General features: G+C 51.1%; 1 protein-coding gene across 5 annotated transcripts in view; it reads right to left on the bottom strand.

The window, feature by feature from the left end:
* The window catches only part of LOC143372090 (RNA binding protein fox-1 homolog 2), a 228,523-nt gene that overhangs the window by 64,182 nt on the left and 152,151 nt on the right, over positions 1–12,190 (bottom strand). For all 5 annotated transcript variants that reach the window (XR_013086208.1, XR_013086207.1, XR_013086209.1 and 2 more), the window contains 2 exons: positions 9,911–10,174; positions 9,519–9,572 (listed from right to left, as the gene is read on the bottom strand). Coding sequence is in view for 2 of the 5 variants with exons in the window: in XM_076817995.1 (XP_076674110.1) it covers positions 9,519–9,572; positions 9,911–10,174 (318 nt within the window). In the remaining 3 variants the exon portion in view is untranslated. The remainder of the gene's footprint in view (positions 1–9,518; positions 9,573–9,910; positions 10,175–12,190) is intronic.

The raw sequence follows: 12,190 nt of genomic DNA on the forward strand, positions 1-12,190 counted from the left end.
TTGCAAATCTTTCGGAACGGGATTCGCGTTAATTCTGTTACGCGAAAGCCTAGTCACGCCCCTTCGTTTCCTCCCTTTAACGCGTTTCACGCCGCCAAACACCGTCGAACCTTCCAATACCGCGCGAATCGCATTTCTCAATCTTCCAGGCTCCTACAATAAATTTCACAGTCGTTTACGAGAATGAAGTAGCAAATAACCACCAATTTCCTAACGCATTAATAACACCGAAACTTCTACGATTCATTACCTATCCTTGGAACTCAAGAAACCGTCCGCTAAGTAAAGAATGCTCGACAGCGTATTAAACACAGAATACAAATCACTCACGTCCGTGGTCCCTAAATTAGCACAGGCCTTTATCTATCCAATAGAAGAAACTACCACCAAAGTATCTACGGCGCAGTAGAAAGAAAGCCCAAGCAAAGTGCACTCTATGCACGAGAGCAGGGAACAAAGTGCTCGTGATTCATTCCGCTCGCTATCCTGGGCTGAGTTTCCGCGATATCGCGAGTGATCGCGGTCTCCGGCGATACCGAGTAATGCCATGAGCACCACGGTGAAATTGCAAGGGTCTCGCCATTAATCAGACCCTCTAACGGTAGAAACGCGGCAGAATTTCTCGGGCAAAGGGCAGCCTACTATTTCGAAATCGTCGCGGAAACGATACGCGGGCCCGACCGTAATTATTATGCCTTCCGCGGCCGAGCAGATTCGCATCTCGCACGCCACGAGTATCGGGCGCGAGCAGACACGAATTCAGCGGTGAATTTCACGCCTCCGAGCGTGTTTTTCGCCATCGAGTCGCGGGGAAAGCTCGTCGCGACGGGGGTGAACCACCCCGTGGACGGTAGCCGCGGTGAGAAAATTTCTTCTGGCCGCGGGAATTCGTTTACTGGTTCCACTGCAAACACGCGAGCTGTTTCGCGCTGTTTATACGCGACGATTGACTCGACGATCCGTCGCGCAAATGCATAATTGCGGTCGCGGCGGGGGTGTACAACGGTCGGCCGGTTATCCCCGCCGGCGATCGGGGCGAAATTCTTCACCGCGGACAAAAATGTGGCGGACCGGTAATCCCCGGAGAGCAGCGATTCGTGATCGCGTACCGGCCTCGCGTAATCGAGCGTAATGGATGACAGGAGCGTTCCTTATCGAGCAAATTTACTCTCTGTCTCCGCGGGCAAAGTGTTTTCGTGTCGAGCACGTTTCCCTCTTGTCTTGCGATGAAATCGCGGCCCCCAAGGCTGCTAACCAGGCCGTAGATGCGGGAACAATGATATTCCGTACGCCGAGCCGAAGGGTAGCGTAATTATCGCGAGCGATATAAATATTTAACGCGGGCACGGCTCGCGGACGGAACGACGGGACGCCCGAGAGTAATCGGAATCGCGACGCACCGTGGCAATTGGGAATTTAGATGCCTGAGAGGATCGGGCCGTCGTTATTCCCGACACCTTTAACGATTAACGCCCTCGGAGGGGCTTAATGTTGTTTAGGTGCCGCGGGCGGCTGGAGTGCCCTCAATTGGAATTAACGGGCGCGTTGATTAACGCCAGATGGCAATGAAACTGGCGTGGTTGCTCGGGGAGCGCTGGAAAATCCCGACGAAATGCAATCAAAAGTTAATCCTGAATGTTCGCGGGCTAGAAGGTAAACGTTTCCAAGTGGAAGGGCTGTGTAATGAGCTCAACTTCTAAATCGGCTGGTTCCATTGAATAACGAATATCCATCGAGACGACTTACAGTTCGCGTGGATGTAGGTACAGCAGGAGGAAAACGGCTGGATTAACGATGGGTTGGAGATCGACTGGAATCGATGCTGCACGGTGTAAGTAAGACGTTTCGAGCGACAGATACGATCTCCAGATGACTAATTGGCTGGCAGGCTGTGATTAATAGCGGTACCCGGGCGTGCAAAGAAAGGAAGAAACAGCAATTTAGCTCGAGTACGAAAGCACAACACTTCCCTCAGGAATTCCTTCATTTCCGTAGAATTAATTTAACAATCGAGCGTGTCTTCGTTGGGAATCGATACGGACGCGTTTGTGAGAAGAAAGCTGGGAGAAAACTCGAAAGGGTACTCTCGGAGTGCTATATTCTACAAACCCCAGAAGCAAATTAGTCAAGAAATGAAATGGAAAATTCACTCCCACAGTTCCGAGACGTCTGAATTGATAATAAGGTGATTAAGAAGATGATCGTGCAGACAGATGTTGTATCTACACGTACATGTGTGTGTGCAGAATCTCGAGGGATCGAGGGAGGGCGACACAAGGGAGGAGAGGGTGGCGTGAAGTTCAGGCTAACGAAGAGAGGGAGGGGCTCGAAGAATACTTGAAGTTTGTGACCGAAGCTGGCAAACAGCGATATAAAAGCGCACAAAACAATACGAGATTCAAGATATTATACATCTATGTATATATATATATATATGTATTGTATATATAGATAGATACGTATAGAGAGAGTGGGTGAGTCAAGAGACAAGGAGTGTGTGCGTGTGTGTTATGCGATGGAAGTGGCACGAGAGATGTCCTTCTCTTCCCATCGAACCGATTCCTCTCCTACGTGTTTCTATTTCTCGTTCAATCTTTCTTTCGCTCACTCACTCGCTTTCTCTTTCTCTCTTTCCTACGTAGTCACGTGGAGCACGTGGCGATGGACCATTAGTAAATGCGCTCGACGAATGGAGCTCCAAGGAGTTTCAAGGCTTCCCCAGGTTACCGTTTCGTTATCCCGCGACAAAAGGGCTACCCTCAGCTATCTCAGAAGTCTAACGAAAAGTAACGTAGCAACCCTCCGCGCGAATTCATCCTCGTCGAAATGAAATCCCCCTGGAACACCGCTGGTTACAACTTCCCCTCCCCAGTTAATTCGGAAAGCAAAGGAAACGAGAACAGCCCAAAGCTGCGCGATCTTCCCGCGTACACTTCTCTACCGTCGAACGTTCTCAAGATCAGACCGCGCGTCCAAGCTTCTGTACGGGGATCTTGGGGGATGGTGCCAGGGGTTTGGACGGGTGAATGTTTACTTCAGGGGATGCCAGGGGTAGGGGATGATTCAGTAGACAGACAGAGAGAATAATGTTGTTGCAACGAGAAGAGGCAAACGGCGCGTGAGACTGTATTAACGTCGGACAAACGTTGGTGAGATCGAAAGCAGCATTTCTCTATCCTAAGACACATACGTGAGTAATAAAAGAGGTAGAAAGCATGGGCCTTTTCATTAATACCTTCGACTCGCCTAGACAAAAGCGTGCGACTACTATTTACATATAATAATAATAATAATAATGATATAACAATTAGATAGAGATACGTACGTACATGTACAGACGCGTGTACATATGTGAGTCTGTGTGTGTCTATGCGTGTACGTGACAATATACATATACGTATATTCATTATATATATAGATATATATATGTATATACTTAAGAAACTTTTGGAAGATGCAATGGTAAATATAAATATGTACGGTATCATGCTGTTCCGCGTTGGATCGCAGCGCGCGAAATGTCCGCTAAAAACAAGTAAGCCTATGTGGTGGATAGGTACGTTTAAGATCCAAGGTCGATTTGTATGCTTAAATAAAGCAGGATTCACATTTGTCTATGGAAAAATTGAAGGAACTCTACCGTATCCGTGTACTTTAGTTGCACGTTGGACTTCTTTAAATTTACCATAAATATAATACGCATCTACTGGAACATGAAGCGAGAAGAATTAGGGAACGTAAAAGGCTAAGAGAGTTAGGGTAGAATCGAAGCTAACTCTATGCTCTGAGAACCGAAAATGTTTGGCAGAGTGACGCGATTAAACTTCGGAATGCCCCGATCACCTGCCGGTGTTCCATTAAAGCATGTTCGACTGGGAGAACAGCAGACATCTCACGCGTTACAAGTCAATACGCTGCGGGTGGATTAGTAAAGAGACTGATCGCGTCTGCGTGAAACCAAGAGTATACGCGGGTGTGTGTGTGTGTAGGTGTACGACGGGGGCAGAGCGAGACCGGACTGTCTCGCGGGCAGTTTGAACGCAGGTCTGAGCTTGGGAATGATCGGATCTCGATATTACGCAACAGGCAGGTCGCTGGTTGTCAGCCAGCGAGCTGTTACCCTCGTTTCTGTATCAGGCATCGTTTGCTAGTCGCGCGTGTGTACGTGTACGTGTGTGTGCGTGTGCTGGCCTTGAAACGCCTTGGGGAGGCTCGTCAGAGAAACAAGAAGAAGTAATAGGACAAGAGAGAGTGGAGGTACATTGGTTAGAGAAGTAGCTTTGGAGAAGAAAAGAAAAAACGAGGTCTGACAAAGTTTCATCAAATCAAATGGGCAGCATCTCCCGAGGGTCTCCTCCTGGACCGGAAGTGGCGGCAGCCGGCCCACCGGGCGCACCGTGTGTCCGCTGCTGCGCTCCAGCTTCGAACCGACCGTACTCGCGACGGTCCGCGACTACTCGCCGAGGCGGGAGAGATGGTTGCGCGCGAGAGCATCGCGAGCCGCGGAATTCTCTTTTATAGTGGTCGATGGAACTGTACAAGAGCGCGGCGGTGAGATCGTGAAAGGAAGAGAGAATCGAGGGTGGTGTTACTTGCTCCAAGAGTACACAACGGGCGTCCAGAGAGGGCGGGGCGGGGCGGGGGGGGGGAGGGGATTGTTTAGTTACTTTCGTACACAGTTCGTCAAAAGCAGCCGCGAACACAGTTACGCAGGGTGCACCGAGCTGCCTTATAACCAATGGGAGCTAAATAATGATAAAATGCGGAATGCTAGCTAGTAAAAATGCAATAGCTCGTCTAACAACTACGAGAACTAACACCATTGGTTATATATTATGGTATGTATGTACGTGTCACTGGCACATACTCAGTGCAGGAAAAGCGCGCCGACCGGTTGCCCGCGAAACAGAATTTTCCCCATCGTTACTTCACCCCCAACCCCCCTCGAACAAAGCTGTCTGATAAAAATCTGGAAGTCCGCTCGATTCCAACCCCTTGTAGAAAAGAAAAGGCTTGAGAGAATGAAAGAATAAAAGGTCGGCAATCGCGATCGGCGCCCTCCTCCGCGCTGGTCTCAAAGTATCTCGTCTCCAAAATGCTGCACTTCATTAGGGATGCCACATTCCATTTACATTGACGAAGCTTTCGAGAAAAGGTCTCTCTCACAGACTCGCGCCATCATCGTCACTCTCTCTCTCTCTCTTTCTTTCTCTCTCTCTCTCTCTCTCTTTCTCTCTCTCTCTCTCTCTCTCTGTCTCTCTCACACGCCTTACTGTCTAGAAAACGCGTTGCTCTCGTAAGAACGCGAGTCCCTGTTTCGCTTTTCCTCGACAGGAAACAACCTGGTCGTCGCCTGGAGGAAATCGAGCTTGCGGACGCGGTTCCCGCGAGAGCTGCGCGAGAAATCACGGGTTACCCAGGCCCGTGAGGGGATCCATGACAACCGTAACGATCTGCGACAGGAATCTTTCTATTCTCCTGGAGTTAGAAGTTAATCGTTCCTTCATAGCCTCTCGCGCAAAATCCATCCGTGGTGATCGCGTGCAGATTTCGTCGATTCCAGATCCCCTCGCGTCCTGGCTCTCTTAAACGCTAAGGAACGATGGCAACGGTCGCGCATATTTCCGCGGGAATGTCGCGAAAAGCATTTGCAATGCAAAAGGTAAGCTGCCCTGGTGCCATTGTCGCCGGCTAAATCTCTGACGCGTGACGAATGCCAACCTGCGTTTAACCGGAGGCCGTTTTTCCGCCATTTATCGAGCTCATTTAATACGGGGGAACTTTCCATTCCGCGACTGAACTCCGTGGCACCTTTCAGCGTCACCGGTCGACCAGAAGCCCTACGCCTGACTAATCCTATGCGTAACTACTGATTTCTCGTGAATACACGCTTCACTGGCTGAAAGTTTTTATCGAGCAAGAAGATCTTGATATCCGACTGATAATTAAACCTCTGAGTTCCCTGAGTAATCCGCAAAGATTTTAGGTATTCAGTGCCTGTTCACTGATTAGGCACAGCGACAGTTCCCTCAAAGATCGGGCACTCGAAACGACGAATTCCTACCGGTAATCACCCAAGATGCAGGCTGCAAGTAATCCCAGAGAGTGAAACGGCGCCCTGTGAACTCACTTGGCGAATTAACTGGAGCGCGATCCCTCGTCGCCGCTGCTTTTTCATGTATTTAACGAAAGCGACTTGGCGCGACCAATCAGGGTCCGATTGCACGCCACCGGGCAAACAGAAAAGAAAAACGCGCTCCACGGATCCCCGACGACGATCACCAGGGACGATAACCGTCGTCAGCGAGTTTAATTAATCCGTTTCCAGGTCGCTGTAACTGGAAATGCTACACACGCCGCTTGGGATTGGCTGCTGCGACGACGGATGTGACTCCTGGCGAACTTCCTGTCAGAACTGTCCCCAACCATCGAAATGGACCACTCTCCGCCATTATTAGCTAATAGACTAGGGCCGACGCCTGTCGTCCCCCGTTATTTGATTCTCGATTTTACAGCAATCGACCAGCGATTCGTTTGGTCGATCAAACGTGTTACCGGGGAGATCGGAATTGGAATTTCAATTCAATTTCGATTAGATCGTCACAGGCAAGTAATCGTCGACACTTGATCAGCGGAGTTCCCAACTACCAGGCGAAACAGACGACAGCAGAGAACGAAGATCCAGCCAGAGACTTGGACGAAGCGCGCCGGAGACGATTAAGTCGTACGACGGAGTACGTTGTTAATTCACTTGGCGATAGAATCGATGTTCCAACGTTGAGCCGCGCCTCGAGTGCCGCCGAGATCCGAACCAAACGCGGAAACTTCAAAATTGCTTCTGATTACTCGCCTCCAGTTACAACGATGTAACGCGCCGCCCCCACCCGTTCGGCGAAGAACCCGAGACAAGACCCGTTGAATATGCAAGCTCGAAGCTCCGGGGCGGCGTTCCTCGACCGACGTTCTCGAAACTTTTCTGTCCTCGAGCTCCTCGCGGGGTCGCGTTTCACGGGATCATTATGCGCGAGGGGGGTTCGCTCGAAATAATGGATTTCTGATCTAATTACGATGCCCTGGACGAGCGAATCACCGTCAACGGGCCTCCCATTCGAGACCCTTCGCTATCCCTTTATTGCTGCCGGGAACTTTCCGCGCGACATCATAGACTGCGGCAAGTTTGCCGAGCTCTGTCGAGAAAACGAGGCGAAGAAGGAGAGAATGACCGCCCGGGAAGTCCAATTAACCGTTTCGGAAACGCTGAGCTCCTCCTGTTACGTATAATCGCTGCCGGGATACATATTTCCACCGCCCGGCTCTGCCTTTTAAACGGTCCCGCAGAGTACTCTGGGAGTCTGTATGGAAGTCTGTCGAAGGCAGGAAACTTCTACCAGGATTACCGCGAGTTCGATGACCAATATCAGTTCCCGATACTTCCAACTCGTTCTAAATCGGAAGTCTGCTCGAGCTAAAGGACTTTCAACTTCGAGGGGGCACGATCCAATCGGAGCTCTTTGACCCGGGTCGAATCCAAGCTGGGTCAACGTAACGAAGTTTCCATTTACGTGGAGATGCTTGAAAAATTGCTCGCAGTGAGCAAGCGACGTTCGTAATTACGATAGTTCGCCCCCGAGATGCAACGGATCGGAGCGAACAATATTCTTAATTGCTCGGGCTGGATGGAGGGTTTCGCGAAATCTTCGGCCGAGTGATTTAACGGGGGACGTCAGAACCATCTTGCCGCGAGGATCGAGGGCTGGATGATTGCGGAGTGGACAACGGTCGAGCGTGCGTGACGTCGCCAGCAGCCGATGGTATTGGGTTACCGGTGTACCGCAGGAGCTTGATGAAGTGCACTTGACTGTACTTGACGCAAAGACGCTGAATATGCAAGCTCACCGGATGCAGGCTGTCGGCACGATGTATTACTGCGGATCTTATCCAGACCTCTGTCATCCATATTGAAACCTATTTGCATTTCAAACTCCGCCGCGCGTCCGATCCTCTCCTCTGGCCCCGCTCTTTTTCCTTTCCCCTAGATCCGTCGTCCCTGCCTCGTGTGTGCGCGCAAACGGCTGACAATTGCCGGTGCTTTCGCGTGAGTGATCTCTCAGCTTGGATTCCAGGCGGGATATGTCTCGATCCGACGGACGAGTTGGCGACGAAAAGTTGGGAAAGTCGAATGCAGACGAACGAAGTTCCGTTGGTGTTGGAAATCAGCCGAAGAAGTGGATCCTCGGGTCGTCGGATGTACGAAGAGTTAAGAAGACGAGGATTGAACGAGAGAGAAATTTAGACGACTCCAGAAGAAATATCGAGGCCATTGAATGAACCCGAATTCTAAATCCAGATCAGTTCTTTTCATCGGATCCTACAATATGATTCTGTATAGCGATCGGGTATGAGAAATATCCGTATAAATCAAAGGACACCGGCATTGTGCGCGATGAAAGCAGGACCCCAGTTCGAATATCAAATCTAAAGCACCTCTCTTCTGCAGAGAAATCTAAAGAATAGTTTTCGGCAGCACTTGGTCCTAGCTAATTCAAGGAGAGAGAGCAGACAATATCTCCTTCCTTTTCCACGAATTATAGAAGCGAGACATCGGCCTATCTCCTATTTCACGTCAAAGTGGCAATACAACCTTACACCCACGCAACGCGTGATAGAAACACGCGACGAAACGAAGGAGAAAGCAACGTACATAGTCATTTTTGCCATAGTTCTAAAGAACTTGGCGGTCAGGGGCTCGAAGAATCGCAACTAAAGGTCGTTCGACAATGGCACCGGGGAATTCTTCCTGCACGTCACACTTTGTCCGTTTCTAGGACGAAAAAGTACCGCGAGGCGTTGCCACCGCGCTGCAAAAGAACGTAAACGGAAGTGGACGTAGCGCCACGTCCCAGTTCTCCCAGATCTCCCGGCTCGTGGTTGCCGCGTGCTTCGCGGCCGATATAGAATCGAGCTCCGCGGGGGTTGAAAGGACCCCCTCGTGGCGCTGCGTCCCTTCCAACAAATGATTACGGCCTCGCGACCTCCTCGTGGCCAGGACGTCTTCGCGCCAACTTTTCCAATAAGCGGGCGCGGGTCATTCGCGTGTCCGAGGGAGAAAAATCGGGTCGCGTTCGAGGGACAGGCGGCCCTCCCCCTGTCGCGAAGCCATCGAAAGAACGAGCACCGGGGGCGCGACGGAAATTGCGAAAGTTGCGACTGACGGAAAAAAAGTTGCTTGATCGGTGGAAGAAATTCTCAGCCCCGCGGAGATTGCTGTTTCATGCTTTTCCGACCGAACGCGATGGGAGCTACGTGCCAGTGGCGTTTCGCAAGCTTCCGCGGGACACGGCTGAGACTGGCGGATTAACGTCGGGCGACGAAATTAAGGTGATTTCGGGGCGCGCGAACCTGAATTCGTCCTGGCGGCGAGGATCCCGTTGGGCGCAGCTGCGTGGCTTAAGTCTAACAGTATTTTCAGGGGTGGGTTGACAGGGGTGGCTCGCAGCCTAAGGGCGACGTGGGCTTACCTTGCTTCCCCTTTCGTTAAATATGATTTCCACGTCGAGGATTGGCCCGAATTGCTGGAAAACAAAAAGCAACTTTGTCTCGAGAACATTTCACCACCTGCGCGCTAAAATAGATATTCTCAAGTGTTCACCGACCGTCCGAATCTTTACGGAGCTTCCTACCCCGACCGGTGGGTAAGAAACTGCAGAGAGTCCGCAAAGTTATCAATACCTCTGCGAGCGAGTAAGAAACTCGAGCAACAAACGATTTAATCGAAACGCTCGCTAAGGCTATAGGCGACGGATATGCTTACTTCCGCTAGAACACGGTGCTCGTAAAGAACTAAATAAAACGTTCCAGGTGAACTGTGCGGGTCAACGAGGAAGGCAGGTAGAGAGAAGGCGCAACTTACCCCAAACATTGCCCTGAGATCAGGGTCCCGGAAACGGAAAGGTATGTTGCTGACGTGAAGCCGTTTTGGCTGACCTTTCAGGTCGGTACCCTGTGTCGCAGCCGCGGGTGTCGTCGCACCAGAGGTGACCGGCACCAGGGTGGTGCCCTCGACGGCACCTTCCGGGTTGGTTTCGTTTCCAGCGGGTGTAGGGGCTGGTTGCTGACCAGCGCCGCCCGCAGCTGCAGCTGCCGCGGCCGCCACCGCTGCCTGGAACACCTCTGACTGAGGTCGGAAATCAAACACAGAATATTAGTTTCAGCGAGCAGGGAAACAGGATCAGATTTCATTCAGACGAGATTGGCCGGATGGGAAAGTGAATTCTACGCTGCACGTTGCAATTTCTTCGTACATATTCGCTAGGTGTGTAAAAGCAGCAAGTAGCGCAGCCCGTAAGTGGTCAGCCGTACGGCCGACCTTATCTCGCCTGCGCTACTAACGAAGCTTAGCGAACACACGTCGAATATGTATAGCCAGACGCAGCTGCGGCTCACGATGGAATTTCTGGCTGTGCTACTGAGCACTGCCACGCGGGAACTTTATCGCGAGCTGTCTCTGTGCTTGCTCGCACCGCCGGCGACCGTGTACTGGAACTAAAGCAATTCGGGCCAGGCTGTGCGTGTTATTAATAAACACTTAGCCGAAGAAGACGTTTAAACTTCCGCCATAGAGAGGAGGAACTCTGCGGCGGGCAAAGCGCGCGGTGTAATTAATTCAGCGAGCTGAAAAGCTCGCTAAAGCTTCGATCCCCTTATCTCGACAGCAATTTTGACAGCAGTTCTCAGCGGCCACGAGTGGCCATCCCTGAAATTCGCTGATAGCGGTGACGTTCCCGACTGTCAAGGGGTTACGACGCGATTCGCCGAGACCGAAATTAATCCCCCTGTCCAACAAAGCGGTAGAGGCGATGAAATTTAGATGCACCAGCGTCTGGGGGGATGCTCTGTCTCCACGGCTCGTGGCTGCAGGCTGAGGAATTATTCATCGGCAGTCCAGGCGATACCGGAGGAGTTTAAGGGCCGAAGAACGGCGTCGATACGCGTCCCAGACGCGTTTCGCGACGCGAGAAGCTTGTTTCGCGGGAGATTAAAACTTTTTCCTCAAGCTTCCGCGGGGACAAAAGAGGCGGGAGACCCTGGCTGGCTGACGGCGACGGAATCCAGCAGGGTGGAAAACAGAAAGCCTCCCGGCGGCCACTCTCCTCCGCCATTCTTTCAGCGTACACCCTCGCCGCCTCTGCGCGTCCTCTTCTTTAACAATTTTTTGCCGGAAACGATGCGCGTCATTGAAATTTCCTTGCGTCCCTGTCCTTTCAGAAATCCACCCTGGCTACACTGTGCGGGATTGTTCAAAGAAAATGGAAAATTTCGGGGACGAAATTCGCTGGGATCTGCAGTCGAGGAGACGCGACAAAGCTCTGCCCTTCAATCCGTCTTCGCGTTGTATTTACGAAAATTAAAAGGGGGCAAGAATTTTCACGTGCTTCCCGGCGACAGGGAGGCGAAAACACAGAAACACAGGGGTTGGACACGGTGCTCTGCAGTCTTTGTGATTCACAGCTTACCCCTGGCCTTTCTCGTCAATTCCAGGCCGATCCCCGGGGCGTTTAATCGAACAAAATTGCGCTATGTTTCTTTCTTTTTTTATCGGCTCGCAATACCCGTCCGCGCGGGACAATTTCGCGACTGTCGAACGAACGGTCCAATTAGGCGAAATTATTGCGATGCGACGAACGACGCGCCTGTGAAGCTTGTCGTCGGATGAGTTATGCGCTGTCCACCTCGAAATTCATCATATTTCGAGACGCACAATGATAATCGAGGATCAGTGGATTCGTTTTCCGCTCCGCGGGGATTCCCGAGGCCGATATTTATACGGCATTTAAATGTTTTCGTTTCATACTCTCCCTGTATTTTTGGGGCAAGTGGTCGCAATTGGAAGGGAAATGTCCGCGCTACGTTCCAATCCATTTCTAGTCCATCGAAAGCCATTAAATTAAATTCAATGCCGCTTTTGTGTCATCGAGAACAGTTATTGTTGCGTTTCAAGGGAAACAATCGCAGTTTCACGTGAATAATAGCCCCGCGCTGCCTTCCGCGAGAACAATTTCCAAAGTCTGCGGAGTTCGCCGCGACGCAAACTTCAAGAATCGAATTTCTGAGAGCTACCAGACGCTTCAAAGGCTTCGCGGAAACGCTTGTCACTCCGGTTTACCTTTACGCTAGTTTATGCCGCGTTATA

Source organism: Andrena cerasifolii, chromosome 8, assembly GCF_050908995.1.
Source record: "Andrena cerasifolii isolate SP2316 chromosome 8, iyAndCera1_principal, whole genome shotgun sequence".
Classification (NCBI taxonomy): Eukaryota; Metazoa; Arthropoda; class Insecta; order Hymenoptera; family Andrenidae; genus Andrena; species Andrena cerasifolii.